Source organism: Coccinella septempunctata, chromosome 4 (assembly GCF_907165205.1).
Source record: "Coccinella septempunctata chromosome 4, icCocSept1.1, whole genome shotgun sequence".
NCBI classification, from domain to species: Eukaryota; Metazoa; Arthropoda; class Insecta; order Coleoptera; family Coccinellidae; genus Coccinella; species Coccinella septempunctata.
In genome coordinates, this window is record NC_058192.1 from 18,394,728 (window position 1) to 18,416,898 (window position 22,171).

General features: G+C 33.2%; 1 protein-coding gene across 2 annotated transcripts; it reads left to right on the forward strand.

The window, feature by feature from the left end:
• Positions 1-12,044: 12,044 nt before the first annotated feature.
• LOC123312397 (protein PF14_0175-like) lies at positions 12,045-21,186 on the forward strand. 2 transcript variants are annotated; one of them, XM_044896793.1, is made up of 3 exons: positions 12,045-12,416; positions 18,534-18,604; positions 19,006-21,186. In XM_044896793.1, exon 3 carries the CDS (start codon positions 19,046-19,048, stop codon positions 20,972-20,974), a length of 1,929 nt encoding a protein of 642 aa, XP_044752728.1. In that variant the 5' UTR covers positions 12,045-12,416; positions 18,534-18,604; positions 19,006-19,045; the 3' UTR covers positions 20,975-21,186. The 2 variants fall into 2 exon arrangements, with proteins under 2 accessions (XP_044752728.1, XP_044752727.1); XM_044896792.1 differs by lacking the exon at positions 12,045-12,416 and adding an exon at positions 13,846-14,196.
• The last annotated feature ends 985 nt before the right edge of the window (positions 21,187-22,171 follow it).

The following is a 22,171-nucleotide window of genomic DNA, read 5'->3' on the forward strand; positions in this document are numbered from 1 at the left end:
CTTCGAGAACCGAATAAACCACACACGTGATGGGCCCGAATGCCACTGATTTCCGTTTAAAAAACCCCCCATGAATGGGTCCCATTACTACCGTATTGAGAACTCGTGTCCGAAGTATGATTTATAGGTTATAGATGAGCGATGGGTGTTATTTTTGGGACCGCTAGATTTTTGCGCGCTTTTATATTTCGGGATTCTTCAGGAATTTTTATCGCTCGTAATTTAATGCAGTAGTGATACCGTTGGTTGCTTCCTTGTTTATTCCCGCTGATGAATCACCATGATATTGGTCGATTTTTCAGTCAATGTAAAGAAACACATACCTACATACTATCCTACAAAAATTGAAAATAGCTTTGAAAATTTTGACAAACTCGGTTTTTTGGAAAATAGATTCAGTAATTCTGTTTGATTCCTGCATGTTCATCAGGAATATTGATGACCAGCTGTGACAGACGCTCCAATTTTTTGATTCTTTGATTTTTAATTGTTTTTCCTCAAATATTCTGAATTCGAGAGGGCTTATTCAATGAAAATCTTTGCAATTCTTTTTGGAATTTCGAAATGGTGGATTTCATTTTAAGATGGTATTTTCTATTCCTAGAAAATGCTCCTGACTTCAAAATTATGTACAGGGTCTTTTGAAAGAATTTTTACATCTTTGTGGAAATTTTATGCTATTTAGTTCAAAACCCTTGACAACAGCACAGAATAATTCAAAGCTAACTGCGATGGAACAATGATGTAGGTAACATAAAACGGGCAAAACAATATTAAAATGATTAAAAAATTCATAATAACGTTTCGGAGGTTCTATCAGAGAGTATATTGAAACCTATAAAAACTTTCAAGAAAAATACATCAATTATAATCTGGATTATCGATAATGATATAACATCATACATGTTTTTCGAAATATATATCTACCCATCTATGTAAATATTTTGCATGATTTTTTTTGTAGACTCTCAAGTTTTTATCCGAATTCATTGATATCTTTTGGAATATGCTATTCAAAATAAACAGAAAATACTGTTTTACATCCCTTAAAACCCCTTTCATTCGATACAAACCATGGTGAACTAGATTTTATTTTCATCTTTCAATTTTTTCCTCAATCAGAATTTGTCCATTCACGATAGAGGTTCGTTATTTGATCACCTTACTCTATGCACGTAACAAGTATCAACTCGTCCTATATTCGGAGAAAAGATGGTATGATATACGAAAAGACAGACACACAGACAAGCGAATGATAATGAATTCAATGTATCCATCCTGTGAGCGGAAACTCAAAAAAAACATCATAAATAACTAGGAGGAATGAAAATATCGTGAAATACATAAAAAATTGATGTATGGATACAACGACGTATTGGAAATATCGCCAAAGATGATGACCACAATCGATGTATCGTTAACGTGATTTTTTCATAGTATAAAGTAAAATACCTTCTGAGTTTTCAATTTTTATTTTGATTCTGTGCTAGGTGGGCAAAATTGGATGAAATTGAATGTCAGCCCTGTAACCTTAGGAGTTAGGGAAATATATATCAGTGTTAGCACATTCCCAATCTCAATTCTCAAAACATGAATAAAGGCTAAAATTGCATCTCATTTTGTTAATAATAATAGTTATACCTATGTGATACCTGATTTTTCGGCACTTTAAAGTGATGACAGTATATCATAAATTTCCAGTGCAATCGAAAAACAAATGTAAAAATCCAGAATCGCTTTTTATGCAGAATTGAGTGGCGTAGTCAAAGATTTATTTTCAGTCCACGACTATTTATAAAAAAGTAACGAATACTTACTGAAGAGGTAGACAGATGCATTTTTTCATAGTTGTTACGGATACAGATCTTCCACTCAATACCATCGAATTTTTAATAGAAGATGAAGACGGATGCCTAAATTTTGTGATGCTGAAAGCCAAATATTTATGAGAAATGATATGTCTTTTCTGACTCGTAGAGAGTATCGGATTTATATTTATTTTATTTTCATTTTGTCAAATCCCGTCGTCATTTTTTCTCCCATTCATTATTTTTCGTAACTATAATAACACTTATCTTTTGGTTCATTGATACAGCTCACTAGAGTTATAATTTTACTGATCTTTACACATGATTTTCAAAGAATCTCTGGCTTAGGTAAAACCTTCGAACATAGTTTCAGAAAAGACATTGTTTATCCAGGATCGTTGCATAAAGTTAGCTTGAGCTTGATGACTTTCATAAATCATGATTAATGAGCAATAATACACTGATTATCTATCAAACATTCATTAATCACATGTGATTAATGAGCCATTATTCACTTGTCGATCAAACATTATTGTCTCAATCATAGACATAGAGACGTCTATGGTCTCATGTACAGAAAAGTGAGAAGCGACTGAGACCAGACTAGAAGCGGACTCGAAACACGGATATACATTGCTATTTAGTTGCCAGAAGTTGCTGTGCGAATATTGAGATATTGAAATATTGAAATATCGAAAATGAAATGAGATATTTTGGATCTTCACAATCCTGAATAATGTAAGGTATTTTACGGGACTTCGTCAGATTCGGTAAACGCCATCCACGTGAAGGATAGCCATCAGAATGTTGAATAATATACTAATACTTTAAATTTGTCAAAGGGCATGAATAATGACATAACCATTGCTAGAATTCATAGCTATGATTCGTCGCCGACCTATCTGTCTATATAGCCGGTCAATACTAGATTAGATCAATTTTTTCGACATAACCGCTGTTCAAATTGAGTTTTCAACACGAAAAGAACCAATTCCGGGTCCGACAAAATTATAGGGAATCGCCAAATCGGTTTAAACGACCTTAGAGATCAGCACATGCCGGACCAATGTCCACAACGGTGGCTCCTGCTCGGCCCTTTGCCACCTGGCTTTTCCGCACATGTGCCCCGCACAAAGGGCCGATATCACAGTCCTACAATTGTCACTGATATTTTATTTATTGGCCCTCGGGAGAAGAAAGACCACGGATACCGGACGCGACCGTTTACCTAAAAAAAGACCAACATTTGCTGGATCCAGAAGAACTTATAAGGCGGATTATTGAACCGCAGCCTACCATTCATTTTTCCGAAAGTATTGACTGGGTGGGTGAGGTATTTGGATCGAATTTTCGATTCGTTGCTTCCATTCAATAATATATATGAAATTAAATGTTGGCATCGAAGTAGAGGGTGTTATTGTTCAATAGCCGAGTCGTGGAAAGAACCACCTTAAGATCACATACAGTGTATACGAGGTTGTATTGATATCTAGTTAGCCTAGACCAGTTCCATGCATAAAAAAAATATTGCGTTACCATAGCAACGAACAATAACTCATTAGAAGTGTCAGTGTGAAGTTTTAGGTCAAAAAAGTAAACCAGAGTTCGCAATAAATTAAAAGAAAGAAGATGTCCACCGAAATTGTGAAAATCGAAAAATTGAAGTATCCTGCCATCATCAAGTACCTGTATTTCAAAGGGTTAAGAGGTAAGCAGATTTACGAAGATATGCTTAATACCCTTGGTGATCAATGTCCTTCGTTTGCCACCGTGAAAAATTGGACTGCAAGCTTCAGAAGAGGTATATTTTCCATTGAAGATGATGACCGATCGGGAAGGACAGTTTCTGTGTTAGTCCCTGAAAATATCGATGCAGTTCATGACATGATTTTATCAGGCTGTCGAATTGGGCTAAAACGGATATCTGAAGCACTGAATATTTCATACGAACGCGTTAATCATTTAGTTCACGTCAATTTGGACATGAGAAAAATGGCTGCAAAATGGATCCCCAAATGTTTGAATATTAACCAAAACCGTGCAAGGGTAGAAACATCGCGTTCTATGTGTGCTCGAATGGAAAACGATGTAGACTTCTTAAACCGAATTGTTACATTTCTACGATCCAGAAACAAAGCAACAATCGATGGAATGGCGACACTCTGGTTCTTCAAGACCTAAGAAGTTTCGTGTCCAAAAATCTGCTGAAAAGTTCTTGCTTCAGTTTTTTGGGATTGCCATGGAGTAATCATGATTGATTTTTTGGATAAGGGTAGAACAATAACCGGATATTAAAATGACATTACTCACCACTCTCCGGGAAAAAATTAAAGAGAAAAGGCGCGGAAAGCTATCCAAAGGTGTTTTGTTTTTGCAGGACAGCGCCCCTGCACACAAATCTCATGTTGCCATGCAAAAAATTCGTGATTTAGGGTTTAGATTACTAAAACACCCCCCTTATTCACCAGATTTGACTCCATCCGACTATCATCTCTTTCCTCAACTGAAAAAAATTTAAAAGGTCGTAAATTTTCTTTCAACGAGGAGGTAATAAAAGCTGTGGAGTTCTAGTTTGCAGAGCAAGAAGAAAAATTTTTTTGAGAGATCTAGAGAAGTTTCCGGTTCGCTGTAATAAATGTATCCAATTAAGAGGAGAATATGTTGAGTAATAAAATATTTTGACATTGAAATTTTGTTTGGTTCTATATAGTAAGCTAAGAATTTTTCAATATATTCTCGTATGATAAACTTTTTCTTATTGAAGAAATCGAAAACAGAGCGGAATTCATTCAGATCGTTCTCGAGTAGCAACTCATTTTATTTATTTTTATTTAACTTTTTTTGTTTGACAAAAAAATGAATTACAAATACCTTTTGACATTCCATTTTAAAATCCCTGAATTATTTCATAAAGTTGAATGGAATTCCTACATTTTAGAATTAGGTATTTAATATTTGTTAAACATATTTTCAAGCACAAATAGTGAAAACTTGATATTTGGTATGCATGAGAAACTTATTGAACCCTTTATAAGAATATTCATGAAAAAAAACAGGACGTCATATCGCAAATTTGTGAAACGCTGATAACATTTTCTTAGCTGAAAAAAACGTATTCACAACAACAAAGAATAAATTGTTCAGTTTTTATTCAACAATTTTGGTCAACCAAGCAAATATTGAACGGAATGTATCAAAATCATCATCATCGTCATCAATTGTTTATTTGTCTCAAATTTTTACAATAACAGGTTGACAGTATTATAAACAGACAAAAAGGACCACTATGGCCTATAAACAAAAGAGGAGTGATAAAAAGCCCCATCAATGACATTGACAATGACAAACAACGAATGGTCTACGAATTCGGAGACAAAAAGTTAGTGTTACCATTTAAAAAAGCTTAACTACCCTTCGCTGCATTCTTCTTCAAAATAGTATATGCCGAAAATATGAATTTTATGCGATACTCTATAAAGCAGAAAGTAAGTTTTTGATCGTAAAATGTGAATGATAATAGATAATAATAAACCAATAAAAATTAAAAAGAATACAGTTCCATCAAATCTCCAAAACTATCACTTTCCTATACCAGAGATAGATCCTTTCAGTTTCTCATCAAAACTAAGTCTGTATATAAAAATCTTTAAAATTATGAGGTTAGGGATGCATGTTTTATCTCAAAACATACTTCGAACATTGTCGATTTCTTACCATCCAAAATGATTCAAGTGCAATATTTTCTTCATATCTTTCCTTTCTTGTAACTTATTGAATAGAACATTTTTATCTATTATTTGTTAATACGTCAGGTATGGGGACCGTACAATGCTCATATAGGTACCAGTTCTAAATCCCACATTTCCGAGAAGCATTTCGAGTTTTTTCACTACAAAAAGTGCATCGCCTACTTCAGTGGTCAACCCCTCTATTCATACGTTCTTCGAGTACCTACGTCTCGCAATGTAGCAGATTAAGAATGCAGAATGATTTGCTTTTTCAGTGTGTGTAAACCTTTTTCAGTTTTTGAAGGAAACTACCTGCCCTGCCAAATGCGACGGGACAAATAATATATCAACGGTTCGCTCTCAATAGTTTCCGCTTATTTTTTCGCTCTCAGTGAGTACCGCTTATTCCAAACCCGCATACCAAAAACTCTGTCTCTTTCATCTATCAGAAAAAAAAATTATGGAACAATATGGGCGGAAATGAAGTAAAAAAGTTAACATATAGAGAGATAACTTATTTTTTTATCTTCTTAGACCATAGAACGGTTAATTTTGCTTTAAGATCAATGTGTAATGTAATTAAGATGAATACAAATGGAAAAACATAAAAAAATAGTATTTCAATTATTTTCCTCATTCAAAATCTTTCAGTGATTATATTGAAAGAAATAAAAAACAAATGAACAATTGGAAGCATTGCTTCTATTATCACAAAACATCACGAACACCATCATCAAAATAAAGCATTAATGGTTGAATATAATAAAGTATCTCAGCCTCTGCTGAAAATCAGAAAATATACACTAACATGTTAACTTGATTTCATTTCATTATTAATAATAATAATACGAGTATTGCAATATCAAAGAGCTACACAATGGCAATTCGATCACGTCAGCATATTCAACTGTTGATAACTTAGGTAATAATTCTGAAGAAAACTTTCAAAAAATATACTGTTTAATAATTTAACATTCAACTCTGTTCCTAAAAAAATTGCGCAATTGATAATAATGGTATGTATATACTCATATTAAAGTCAGGAGAAATGTAAAAAAGTCTAGCTCTTTGTGGTGACATCTAACTTCTGAAAGCTCAACCTAGTGTTTCAATCGTTGATAATGAAAAAAATGTTGATGAACAGGTCAAAATAAATGAATGATTGAAGATTCCAGTTTCTGTTCAATAAGATTGCATTTTATAAACCATAGATGTCGCAGAGTAGGAATAGGAGGTACAGTGACTAACAAGAGTCTCTGTAATGGGAAGTAAACCTTTTGGAGCCACAAAATTTTAAAATTCCAACTTTCCATAGCTCATGTTTTAAAGTGTCTCATATTTTATATCCTTATTATTTTTATCACATCTCAAATCTGAACAGAGATGATGAACGTAGAAGTTTCAATAACTTCTGGTGGATGCGTATAGAACGATCAATTTAAGTAGCAACTTGGCATCTAAAATATATTTTTGACAATTTAAAAAAAATATACTGATCCGTTGGAATTAAAATTCAACAAATAACTGTGGAGATATCTAAAAAATAAAAATTTATTATTAATTATATTCATGGATAAATTTAATAGCAATTGATAAAAAGCATGACATGCTACATGCCAATGGTATAACATATCATAGTAGCGTAGTAGTATTAACCCCCGGGGGTTGAATAATCATAGGTACTATAAATTCGTTCGACCCTTCCACTTTATTTTAATGCGGAACTTTTCATCCAGAAAAGAACCGATTTCAAGTTTATTCCTTTTGGTTTGTTGGAAAGCTTCCTTTACAATCGAAGCTTTTTCTGTGTTCCCAATTATGAACAAGAAATTTGAATGTGGGGGTAGAAATGAATAAGAAACCAGAGGATTGTGGATTTGATACTTGACGTACCTACCTACTGTTTGAATGAATTGATCTTGAGAAATTTCATTAATGAGGAAAAAAGGAAGTTTTGCCTACATTTAGGATAAAATAAAGGTAGAAAATTAATGGTGGATGGGCACAAGAGAGAGTTCTTGTTATCTTGTTGTCATTATTTGGTGGATGCTTTTTGCTTGGTTGCCAATAATGGCCAAATATCATTTTAGTCAAAGTAGGTATGTCGTCTAATAATAATTGTGTATTGAACCTCAATACAAATTGTTATTCAATAATTACTTTTTTCAAGAAAAAGTATAAAATTGTGGCGAGTGTTGAAAATTTGATTTTTCTGAGGACCTCGCTAAATTATAGGCATCCAAAGACAAATCCTTCTTCGAAATGAGATTCCATATTTTTATTTGCCAGTATGAAAAATTATTTTTTTTCTCTTCGGTGGTAAATAAACTCAATATGGAGGAAATGGTTCTTACGTGCATTGAAAAAAAAAGTTTTGACCCAAATCCTGACAAAAATGTCTTCAAAATCCGTATCCAAAAATCATACAATGATAGTTGTCTGTCCGAAGAAATTATACTCTGAAATTAGAATATATCCAATCTACCTAACTCTGAACGTGAAATTTTTGATTATGGAGATGAGTACTAGCTGCATAATTATTTGGGCTATTTAAATCAACAGGTAAAAATAAAACAAAAAAAAACAGCTGAAATAATAATCCAGCAAGTCCATATACATTGTAGGTCATATTCTGGAATGATGTCAATACGTCTGACACACATTTTTCCTTCGTCAATCTATATTCAGTCTAGACCTCCCTGTTATATAATGATATAGTGACGAATTACTCAAATTTCTTTTTAAATATATGTGCAAGTTCTCAGTTTACAGACACTTTCAATTTCGTTTGAAATTCACTACCTGATTCGAATATTGCCTAATTAGAAGCATGGCCTGAATTGTACCAAATAGAAAAGAAAGAGTTAACCATTGTGTATAGGAGTATCTCCATCAAAGTATTCCTTCCATCTTCCATTTTTTCTGATAGGTGGTAATTCAACCACATAAAAAAAAATTTACGACCTTGTGGTGCACCTTATAATCCCTATGGGGTATACATTTTAGTTATTTGAATTAAATTATTATCTATTTATATCATTCTGTAATATTTATGCACTGCATATCCGAGGTTCATGAGTCCAACTCTGATAGATCCAAAAATATAATATTTTTTCTGTCGTTCTTTATTTCATCAAAAACTGACGCTTGAAATATGGAAGCAAAAGGTTTGTTTTGACAATATACTTGATTTTGTAACGAATTTATTGATTTTCCGAATCTACATATCCTCAAAATGTGAACTGTGAGAACACATAGATTTTTTTCTACAAGATTGCAAATATTCAAAACTGCAATTTTTTCATTATGTACCTATTCAGTCTATCCCAATGCTTAACTGTGAGTATAACAATGGGCATGCACATTTCGGGAAATTTTATCAGGTATTGAAATATTAATATACATATGGAAATTAACCATTTCATTCAAAAATTTACCTTGTAACAGTAAGTTAGGAAGAAACAATCAATTTCAATAAATATCTCCGCGAAAAGAATATTTAAACGAATGAATTAAAACAAATAAATAATACTAGCAAAGAAAACAGTTTTCTATGGTTCATTTAACATAATTTCATTACAAGAGAATGAAAAAAGCAACCCCTATATTATTTTGCATCAAAACTTTCATTGTGCCTTTATTTTCTTATTCAACAAATTCATTTGAGATTAGGAATTCAATCTGAAACTCTTTCATGTCTTAATTTTTTTCATGAAACTGTTCCTTTGATCACAAGAAAATAAAATAATATTCAGAGTCTCTCCATATAGAATCACAGTTTGTTTGTACCTATACCTACAATGCGTTAAAAAGTCAAGCGTCAGGCTACTTCATAATGATATTTGGTCTTATTTTTCCAGTTTTCTAAATAGCACAAGAATAAATTTAAAAAAAAGGATAAATGTAATAAATAATAAACAAACTACATGATATTAAATGAAGTCAATTTTTTGTTCATTTTCAAAGGGAACTTGGAAAGTTATGAACAAAAATTTATGCAAAATACCCCGCTTAATTTGGGAAGAAATCACCTTTCGAAACTATTTGCATCAATTTTGAAACATCCTGTTTATACAGAGTGATTCACCGGGACAACCTATTAGATGTCTATGAAAACCTTATCATAATTTTTTTGAAAATTGCATGTCATTGTTAGGATTTTTGACAATGAACTTCCGATCTTTCAATCGAAGCTAATCAAATAACCTTTCCAACAGCTACGGTAAATCAAGAGCAACTATGTACTTAATTTCTCAGGCAGTCGTTCACTGGGTTCACTCGTAATAAACCTATATGTGCGATGAATCTTTTATAACACATGTAGCACAAATAAAAAATCCAAAGGAGGTATATCAAGTAACGGGAATACTTCCAAAGGAAAATATCTCAGTCTGTATCCTACATCATAAGACCTTTCTGTTCAACTCCTTTTTGTCCTATCGTATCAGCTTGAATAATTATTTAGCTAGAGGCAAGTAACATCGTCCATGTATTGACAAGGATGTAACTCGACTTTTGTGGTCAAGTTCACGCGATGATTTTTTATTGGTTCTTAATTGTTTCACCTCGACTCTGACCTGTAATACTTATTCGAGAGGGAATTGAACTGTCATATGAGGAACATGATTTCATAGGTACTAGCAATAATGAAAGGATTTAATATAGAAATCTGCATAAATTTTCATATATTTTTGTATGTTTTCTCACTTTTCAATCTTCATAATTCGTCGACAGAGCTATGAGAGATACTTATAGTCGAATGAAAATGAATTTTGTGTCAAATTTAATCGATGCAACTTCACACATTCCAGGAAAAGCCTAGATGGGGAGAGTCCAATATTTCTCATTCGTTTGACGAGAACTTTATGAATTTAACTAGTCTCTTCTTATTGTATAAAGGGTTGAAGTTTGTGTCAGTGAAAATAGTCAGAAAGTTGATTCTCTAGTTACATTTAATTTATTAATTTATACATTTGATAATGGTCTTATCTGAGCATACTTTACGTAATCTCAATGTGATCCATATAAGTGGATTGGTACGAATGAAGTATTGTTTTCACTTCACTTCTTAAATTTGTTTTCATAGATATTGATATTCTAATGCGATGAAATATCAAAAATCGAAAAATTCTATTCTTGGCAAAACATTTCAATATTTTCCTGCAAAATATGAAAACTCTTTGATGACTCTCAACAACTTGGATATTTCTTTCTCGTTATAGAATGACTGGTCAAACTAGGATTGGAATTGCGGTAACCTTGCGAAACCTTGACATTGCCATCATTATGTCAATGACCCTCCTTTGGTAGGATGCTCCAGGGAAATCTGTGGATATATTATAATTTAGCTAAACACCCACTTAGCATGATGGTGGGTAGCATTTTAAGTATTATCATGTGGTTGTTGATCGTAAGTACCAGATATTCTTGTATTAGGATAATTACTCAATGTTCTATTCAGTTTTTTTTGTGGTTTATATAGATAGGTATCTAATAATCTGCACCCAAACAACATGCCTATTGATTTCTTTTGCAGAAGCGAAACAAAAAACACACAAAACTACGGTTCATTTCGATGAACAACCACTTCATGCAACTAACTAAAAACCAAATAGAAAATAGATGTTATAACTCGACACTAGGAAAAACAGTTGCGGTATACTCATAATCAAAGCGTTCAGCCATTCAGATAGTGATCTCGCTGAACGCTGCTAACACCCAAAAAAATATTTTCCGAAAATTCGGATCCGATCATTTTGAAAACTAGGTGTGAAATAACGTATTAATCGTTTATTGGAAATTTGTACACCATCTATTCAGAGATAGTTCCGGAAATAAAGAATATTTTGAGATTTTTTGATTTCTAGTGATACGAAACTCACTAAGGCCCGGTACTTTCACCTTCGAATAAATTTTATTCACTGTCAATAAGTATCTGTCGAATAATTTCCTTTCTGAAGGATACCTTATTTCGGTGCTTTCAGATGAAATTATTTGACGAATTACAATTCTATGAAAACACGGTATACTACTTTTCTCTGATTAATGTAAAATAAGACACCGCATTGAAGAAATTGTCATAATACCAACTAGAAAGCAAATATTTCGTGAAAATCACATAAAAAATAACCATATATCAAGAATCTGAAAAATTCAACCAATAATGACGTACCGACATTCTATCTATGACAAATAAACTCTTTAATTAGGTTTCAATGACAGATTTATTCGATGAGTAACACTATCTGAAACTGAAAAGACGGCATTTTTACTTATCCTAAGAATAAGACTTATCTATCGAATAAATTTAGTTATTCGTACGTGAAAGTACCGGGTCTAAATTTTGCATAATTTTTGTATCAGATACTACTTTACAGCTATTGCTAATTTCTTGATTATCGGGAATAAAATTCAGATGCCTATTTATGAACAGATCCTGATAATTTGTATAATTGGAATGTTAATTATGGAGTGTTGTAGTCCAAACAATGATACACGCATTAAATTAATGTAAAACAGGCAGAAGAAAAAAAACCTTTGTAAAATGAAAACAATGAAAACAAGATAAGGAAATTAAAATGCTGTTCTTTTTCTTATTTTGACAGATAATGAGATTTACAAAACAGTTTAGATTAGATACATATAATTTCATTTTATTCGACAGTGCTTCTTTCACATAATGTTTGTTAATCGTTTAAATATTTAAATTTATTTCATTCAGTGTCCATTTGAAATCTTCTCGGGAATTTTCATCAGTTTTCAATATTCCTCGTTAAAAATCGGTCAAATCAAACAGTAAATTTTTGAATCTATGAAATGACACCTTGTTTTATTTTCTTCTTTCGATGGGAGTTTTTTATTGGTTGGAAAAAATAAGAAGGTAGATAGGTATTTTATTGTTGAAAACATCCATCATTTGTAATGCCATAAGATGTATTGACGACTGATGAGTTTCAAAGGGAAAATCTTTTTCATTCTACGTTTTTAGTGGAAGCTTTTTTGACTTACACTCACTGGATTTGTGTAAAATAATTCTGTAGAGCTACAACACTACAACAGCCTAGTGTTCGTTGCTTAACCAAACGTTGAAGTCTCCGATAAAAGTACTTCTACCTTATTTTCTGATGAGATTATTGTGCTCCCCAGCGGTTTACTGATAGGCGAATGGAAGCTTCCCAAAAGTATTGAGATTCAGACTCATCTGAACTTAGCCTTTTTCAAAATCGGAGAATTCTTGTTGTTTATAACTATGAGAACTCTATCTCTATTTCCAAAGAGGAAAAAGCTACGCCTAAAATTCGTTTCAAGAGAAACTTTTCTCCTTATTCACATAAAGTTCGACAATACTTTGGTAATGTTGGATTTTCAACCCCAATACGCCAAGCATCAACCTTTGTTTGTTTGTTTGTTTGGCGCAGGCTGTTTGTGTCAGGGAATCATTCAGGCCAGAAGTGGACCAACACCTTACTGAAAATATTTGTTTCAATTAGCTTTCTGTGCGGTTTGAATTTTGAAAATTAAGATTAAAATTTTCTTTTTTTCAGCATTCCATGTTGAATTACGTTTTTTCTTCATCAATTCATACTTTTGAACCGCACCGTAAATTAATAATTGAATGGTTCACACATTATTTTCACAAAGACTTATGAACTTTTTTATACTCATTCTAATTTCAGGTGAATTCACATTAAAATCCCACAAATGAAGGGAAAATGATATTTTTCACCAAACTTCAATTTGAACGACTCTGAAATGTACTCATTAAATGAGTGTTTTAGTTTTTCTATATTTTATATCCCCTTTCACGCACCACTGCCGTTGATCATTATCAGTACAAAGTATAATGTTTACAGTATCTGCTATTATTTTTTAAAAGAAGGCGAATTCCACGAGAAAATAGAAATTCCATAAAAAAGGTATTTCCATAGCGTATGGAGAAAATGTCGAAGACTTCCCACTCTTCCCCACTATTGCTTATACTGTGAATAATTGAAAAATCTGAAAAATTATCCAAGATCGACATGGAAAAATGTATATTAGATCAACGATGAATTAGAAGTACATTTGAAAATTTTTCAGTATACAGGATGTCCTATTTGAAAAAAGAAGTTGATGTCATCAGTTTTCTGAACAATCGGCAATGTGGCAAAGCTGTGAGTATTTTAGACCAATTTTTCTAATAATCTTAAGCTCCGTGCTCCGTCACAAGAAAACGTCTAAAAGGGCATTTACCGAAACCCTGTACATTTTATATTTTTCGGAATTTTCATATTTACCTTCTTCTCTCCTCTTTTTCCTAAGTGACATGTTCGCGTCTGAATCCAAAGCTAAAAAGTGAAAACAATAATACAAAAATGCGCCAAATTTATTTGCTACCTCCTTCTACATCGCTCCTTTTCTTTGGGGAAGTATGTGATAGGACACCAACTAACGTTACTCTTACCTCCCATATGAAGAAATGGAAGAAAGAGTAGATACCATCGTCTCTTACAACAGGTCAACCAACAGGTGACGTACCTCGATACTGCCTTCCGTCAGTTTTAAAAAGGCCGAAGTAGATATTTAACAGACAGTCCAACAACAAATAACTGCTCAGTGGTCTCCTGGTCTTATCCTGTTGGAATTTTAAAATGAACGGAATGTGGTTGACGATTTTTTGGGTACGTAGAAAATGAGATAGTGAACTGGTGATTTCCTGTGCATTGTCAGTGGAAAAGTGATACGAAAAAAATTTCGAGGATTTTACGCACTGTCCAACTACATTTTTTTCCAAACAATCTAAGGGTACAGAAAAAATCAATCGAATTTAAGTTTACCTTTTTCCATATTGTTGAAGATTATCCATAAATGAAGCATTAGTATCTAAAATTGATATTTTCTAGACTTGAATTACTCTCCAGATCCTTCTCAAACTGATGAGCGATCTCAAATTGACATCTTCAAATTTCAAGGTGAACGAATCAAGTCAATTAAAGTTTATCGATCTTCATCGGTGTGCTATTCAGTTAACTCGAATATGTCGTAAATGTCAGTAACTTGTTTGTGAATTGACGATTTTATCTTTTTCGTTCAGCCAGCTTCTCCAAAATCTCGATTCAAATTGAAGAAGTCATTTGCGGTTATTTACACTTAAAAAGTTCATATCATTAATGTCGATTAAAATGAAATTTTATTTATTTTTGCATTTTAAAAAAATATATCTTCATCAGTATTATTTGTCTCAAGAATAATAGACAATATAAAAAGAATAAATTAACATGACCACACGCTTCAATGAAAAAAATTAGAAATGAAAATTGGATGTCCCACGATTATTATTGAAGCAACTCTTCAATTTGTTCCTATCACATAATAATGAATTTTAAATCGAATATGGAAATTCTGAACGAACACATCCTGTTCAAAAGAGAATGGATATCAAAGAAATCAAAAATGACTGGACTTTGAAGGCTAATAATAAAAATGGGATCAAAAACAAAAATCATCATACTGATCAAAATTACACTTCCTACAGAGACTTCTCGGTGTTCAAAATATAGGGACAAAAAATTTGAGAGACTTCAATTGTTTTGGTACTTTAGATCATATCATATCTGATTTGAAATAGGTTGTACTTTTGTCCATGAGAACATCACATAGTAATGATTACATTAGCAAACATTTGAAAATACAATTTTACTCGAAATCAAAGAAAGAAAATGATTTTATGAACGAAAATCAATACTTCCCTGAGCATTCTGTATTCTGGGTCAACAAATACTGAATCAACATCAAGATTGATCTTATTTAAGAAAAATTAGCGATAATTTTTTGCAAAAAAAACAAATCCTACTCGATATAATTTTGTATTACTTTTCATTATGTTTCGGCAAGCATATTGATAATTTCTTCGGTTAGTAAATGAAATAATTTCACGTTGAAAAATATCAAGAGAGCTATTTTGCTTTAGGAGAGCTTTTTCACGAGAATATTTCACACGTTCTTCGAAAAAGTTCCTAGTAGGTAATTGAAAATATTTGGGAATTTTTGAATATTACTCTCCAAAATTTCAAAATTGGAAAACAGTGTAATTCACGAGCACAGTCGTGGTGGAATGAAATTATCAGCAGAATAGTCAAGTAATTCTGAATTCCAAAATATTCACTCAAGAATAGTGTTCAAGATTCACAAATTATGTATCTATTCCTTTTTTTAAATATTACAACATGTGTTATTGTTTCAGTTTTAGAGACAGTTTTTTGAATACCTACTCTTATAACAAAATAAACGTGACCTCTTTCGTATTGGTTTGTCGGTTGATTGTAAATTATTCTTCCTTTTACTTGGTTCTCTCATATTGTAGGTACAAATAAAGTTCAATTTCAAATACTAATATCAGCAACTTATAATGTAAGGTATAGCCCAGTGAGCATAATGTTTTTTTTCGAAATTGCTGCTTACAGGTATTTGATAGCCAAATCCAATATACAGGGTTAGAACTATTTAGAGGCTGACTATAGGAATATCGAAAACCGTTTAAAATGAAGGGTGGCTTAAATTACAATAAAGTAGTACACCAGTATAATCGCTATATAGGATTATGACTACATACCGAATTTCGTGTAGTTATCTCCAAAAATAAATGAGTTATGAAGAAAAAATGATAATCTTGATTTCCAGTTTTTTCGAGTTATCTCAGGAACCATCAGAGATATTTTGGAACTGTTTACACCAACCCACTCATCCTTAAATAACGCAACTTTTATGTAATTTAAGCTACCCTGTATTTCTAGCGGTTTTCGATAGCCTTGTTGTCCCCCTCTAAATAGTTATAACCCTGTATTGCTACCTCCTCAAATTTTGAAAATTTCCTTCACTTTGGTGCTTTTTGCTCAAAACTGAGTCCATACCTAAATATCGACACAAAATTTAAGAAATTTAATCTTATTGATTAGGAGTAGTCTATTGCTAGTCTTTTACATTTCTACTTAACATGATGATTGCGGCTCTTCAAATATCGGAATGGAAGTACGCATTCCTGTTTAGTGAAGAAAAATATAATAGAAGGTAGGAGGAATTTCAAATAAATCAATCCGATGTCCTGGGCATTGTCATGTTAATTTATGAATTCCTCGATATTTGTCCTTCCCAAACAATGAACACAATGATAGAGAAAAACTGATGAATGTTTAGATATAAAGAGTGCTTAAACAAACCACGAATCCTGACGTTATGTAACGAAAATGATAACTGTTATTCAGCATCTAATGAAAATGTAGATTCCTTGTACCGTTAGGAGAGTTTTAAATTTCAACTGCCAGACGTGTCTTCGGCACCGATTCGATCAGAATAGATGATTTCGGTGTGTTATTAATTGATGATTGGTTTATTACAAGAACATTCGATTATTTTTCGATGAAAAGCCGGTTTTCAGAGCCTTCCGAGGTCGGGGAATTATACCCTATAAAATTATGGGTATAAAATATTAATGACATAACATTATCTGTGGTTTCAATGTCAAGTGATAACTCAAGAGTTAGAAACATTCATTTTGAAAAACCATACAAGTCAACAAGTTATGAACAATAGTCTATGAGCCCCTAAAATACTATTTTTCATTTATTTTTTTTATTCAGTTATGTCGTTAGGTTCTCAAACAAAAGCTATTGGTTATATTCAATTTCTCAGTCCACGATCAAAATAAAATATTAGTATGAAGAAAATAAAGAGAAGGAAATGACTTTCGTACCTCACGAGTAGGATGTATACAATATAGGTGCAATCAAAAGCAGAAAAAAACTTTAAGTCCATATTGGAGACTATACATTTAAAATTTTAAAAACTGCTTATAAACAACACGTGATTGTTGAACGCCTCCTTGAGCTATACTCATGAGGTTAAATTTGTATAAAATAAGTATAAAGTATTTATTGATACAAAACAAAGTAATTACAACCAGTTTCGAGAGTCTACCAGTAGTACCAGTACCAGTAGATACTAATTTGTGAAATATGATTTTGTTTTTGCTCAGTTTTCTACCACCATAATGAATCGGAACAAATGGGATGGTAAAAGTTTTTTGTACCAATGTTCGTCGACTGGTACTACCGTGAGTCTTTGAAAAAGGCTGGAAGGCAGACGATGGACAAAAAAAATTTTGATTCCTGCATGTTTCAACACGATAGGTTTTATAGTTTCATTCTTTATCGTTTAAAAAAATGGCAAAAAATGCATGAAACTTGAACTATGAAAAATTTTGATTGTTTTTGATGTTGTTGATGGAAAAACATTTTTTTCATTGAATAATTCACTCCTCATAAGCCTCGGACACTGAGATATCAACCCCGCTTTAGCTTCTTGTTACAATCGTTTGATTCTGTGGGTTGAAAATGTATAAACTTGAAATACTTATTCGATCGATATTATTAGATCGTCGGTTATTATTAATTTATAAAAAAACTCTCGAATAACTCGTTTTTCATTTCAAATTTCGGAAAGTTTTATGTACAATTGGGGACTTTGTCATGCACCCTTCACAGGGGGTGGAGGGTTGTTGAGGTTTTTTCAAATGGCAATCCTAACATCCCTAACTTTTTGTACCAGAAATGGATAAACCTTTTATTTCTGAAGAGATTCTACTTTTATGGGTTTTTATCCACCTTTTTTTACTAGGTAAAGGGATTCAATGCTTGAACTTATGAATTGGAATTTCACTTTTTTATGTGTTTTGAGGTCAATGACTTGCACATTAGGAGTGATTGATGTTTTTGTAGTGATGTCGACTCTCATTAGTGAAATATGAAAAGTTTCGTGGAGATCACATCAATAGAAGATAAAAAATTTGTTTTAAAGAAACTATTAGCCAACTGTCTTTTTAAAGCAAAGTACCAGTTTTCAACTCATATATTTTTGGAAATATTGAAAAAAACATTCTCTGGGTAATGAATTTGGAACTATCGCACAAAAACTCTCGACTTCACGTTATTGCATTCCTAACTTCTCATATTTTCTTTTTCAGGTGGCTTTCATCAGCTATTCCGACTGCCGACCACAGAATTTCCAGTTAGATGGCTCGAACTCAAATGTAGAGTAAGTAAAAAGTTTCGCAATATTTGATAAACACTGAATGGTGGTAGATGATACTAACAGAAAATTTCGGGAAATGATTCTACCAAATTGTTGTAATTTCAGGCATTCAATAATATATCCCTATCACATATGACTAAGTAATTTTTACTAGGAATCATCGGTTTAATCTGTACTGTACAATCAATGTAAATAAATATTAGTTGGTTGATGTGTTGGTGTAAAGTAGTGTAGATAGAGGACATATTTTAATGGGTTAGGTAAGTTTGTCGATACTAATTATCATTGTTAATAATATGCAAGAAGCATGAGGTAATGTTGATTTTGTAATGGAAAATCGATTTATTTTCACTGCCATAATTCACTCAACAATGCTGGTTTTGTATACCACGTGATTTTTGCAGGACCCAACAACAGGATGTTCTCCATGTATCCAGCTTCAATATGTCCATGAGAGATGAGACTTCCCAAAGGAAAATAGAGGAGAATACCAGACAAATCTTGGAAAAAATAGAAGAACTGAACCGAAAGCAAGGGCTCGTCAAAAAGAAGAAGCCAACCTATTTTCACTTCCCCTTCAGTTATTCTAGATCGAAGGAGAATTCAACATCAAATCATCAACCGCAACAAAGGTCGGAACAAGAATTCAGCTTACCAAAATCACCTTTCGAAAACCCAATCACTCAATATTTAATTAATCAGAAGGATCTTCCAACTGGACTGAAAACTTCTTCCTCTCCAGACTCAACAGGAGGAATAACAGTTGTTGAGACGAACCCCAACGCGCAAATCACTGAGGAAGACGAGATTCCTGGTCAATACGTTAAAAGAAAGGTTACTCATCAGCAGGTTATGGTAGTTCCAAGCGTTCAAACCTATATGAACAATAGGAATAATCCAGCATTCCAACAATACCATCAGCATATGTTGAATCAACAGAATTTGGCCATGCAAAATATACCAGGGTACGGTTTGCCAAACACAGCCCCTCCTATGTTCAACCCTTTCTCTAATAACCCTGATGCGAACCGTAAGAATCCCATAAAACCTAGTGACCAAATGGAGAATCTTGAAAGCCAGACTCTCAATAACATAAAAAATATAATTTATAGCTCCCAAACAAACCCGAACTATGTCAATCCATATTTTTCTAATCTCCAACCAAGCCCTTTTCCCTATTATCCAACAACTTCATATAAAGCAGACAATAAGGCAGAAAATAGTCAAGCACCTGCATTAATTTATGGTCCATACGTAGTTCCCAACTTAGAGGCAGCTCAAATGACGAGACAAATTCAGATTCAATCGCCATTGTATGACTATTTTCCAATTATGATCAAGGATCCGATCATGCACTTCTACACAGCCCTCACAACAATGGTAGAATATGGACCACAAGCTGGCGCTACAAGTGCTACATGTAAGGGTAAAGATGATTCTAAGCAAAAATCGAACTCTGATTCTGAACAAAAATTTAACACTGATTCTGAGCAAAACACGAATAAAGCTTCAGAGAACACTACAGAAAACAATGCTCAGTTACCCTCTGCTAGTAATTCTTTCACAAGTAATCAGGGGGACAGTTTTAAATACGATCCTGAAAATGCCGAGAATCTCAACGTATTACTCAAAAACCTAACTGACGATGAACACATCACTTTGGAGTTTGAAAACCCAAATTTCCAAAACGAAGATGAGAATAGTGGACGAGGATTCAATATCAGATTCCCTAAAAATGATTTAAGAGATAAGGAAACAAGGGTTGAGAGGTTATCATCCTCTGTTCCCAATTCAAAATCTCCACATTACACTATAAAGGAGAACAAAGTTGATTTGGGACAGCAAATGGTCAGAGTTGGCACAAAAACTAACAAAAAAGAAACGTCAACAACCTCAAGGACTGTTTATATAGGAAACAAAGCACATTTGATAGATTCACCACCTAATCGAGAACAAATCCCATATGAAGATGAAATTGAGGACGACAAAGGTCTAGGATTCGGTAGCAGACCAGAAGATATTCAAGTTTCCCATGATGGCAACAAAAAGTTGTTCAGCAAAGATAATACCGGGAGTGGGATCTTCATTCATAAGCTCAAAGTCAGAAAGGGTGGTGTAGCTATAGCTGGCCCAGGAGGTATAGCTACTGCAGGTGATGGAGGGACAGCTATAGTAGGTCCAAATGGTTATGCCTATACTCAGCCAGATAGTCTCGCTATAGCTGGAACTGGAACCAAAGTAATAGCTGTGGAGCCTACCATTAACTTAAGCGATCTTCTGAAAGGTAACAGATCGAGATTGGAGGGTCCAAATAGTCAGAGAATTGGTAAATTGGTTGCAGTAGGCCCTGTTATTTACTACAACAAAGGTTGAAAGAAAAAGCGCATTCTGTAATAGTAAAAGTTATTGGATATAACTACGTGCTTGCACAGTTATAAAACGTTGAGCTTTCAGTTGTCAATGTGTTGGCGAAGATGATTTCTCTGGATCTTCAGTTCTCTGTGAAAATGATGAAAGTGGGTACTGATAGCTCTCGCATGAAATTGAATTGTTCCTGTATTTTAGTCCTTTAGTTAATCCATGTTGTTCACTTGTAAATATCAATCATCTCACAGTACTTGAATCATATAGTCATGTAGAAATATTTGTGATAAAGTAATAGATGTATTCTAAAAACGTATAATGCTTTTTTCAATGAAATTGCCCCCTACTTCCCTGAAAATTTTATCATTGCTAATTTTTTGCATCTAGAAGAGCAAGTTATAAAGATCTTATTTGCTTTCCATCACTAATAATTTACCTCAATCAATTCTTAAAGCTGTAGTTTTCTTATTATAGTTCAAATCAGCATGTATCAATCCTTCTGGGTTATTTACAATATTTTTCTTCTCTAGATTGGTTCCTTTACTTTATGGTGGTGTGTTTCCATCCTGGATAGCAACGAACCAACTCCAACCCATTTCTAACCCAAACCTCTATCTATACAAATTAATACCAACTTCAAAAAATGCTAAAGGATTCATAAAAACGCATACAAAGGGATCTAACTTATACACAATAACTCCTCCGAATGAAGTGAAAGAATCTATGCCTACTTCCGAAATATCTAGTACCGAAAAAAACACAAATTCGACTGACAAATTTGTTGAAACTGCCGGACAATCACACATGGCTCCTATGAATCCAATCAATAGGATGATAAAAGATCTGACAGAAGCTTCCATGAAATCCATGAACTCCACACCTTCGTTGGCACCATATAGATACCATCCGTTGCTCAATTTTTTGAAGCAAAGGATCAATTTGGGGGACAGGAAGATAATAGAAGTGAGGAATAGCAAATCGGAAGTACCAGCTGCAATAACTACGCTTATACTGAAGCCAGTTGCAAGATCAGTTGCAGGAGTTGACGGTAAAGCAATTTCGAATCCTGTTTCAAGAGCTGCGCTACGCAAAGGAGCCAATGCCGATATTCTTTTTGAACCAGATGCTGTGGCTATAGCTGGACCAGGTGGCATAGCGCATGCTGAGAGTAATTTGGAGATATATTACGAGGATGATCCCCAAGAA

Coding starts and splice junctions, on each gene's coding strand:
- LOC123312397 (XM_044896792.1), top strand. CDS start 14,167: ATGAACGGAATGTGGTTGACGATTTTTTGG. Junction 14,197..18,533: donor TGTGGTTGACGATTTTTTGG/GTACGTAGAAAA, acceptor TTTCTTTTTCAG/GTGGCTTTCATCAGCTATTC. Junction 18,605..19,005: donor GGCTCGAACTCAAATGTAGA/GTAAGTAAAAAG, acceptor TGATTTTTGCAG/GACCCAACAACAGGATGTTC.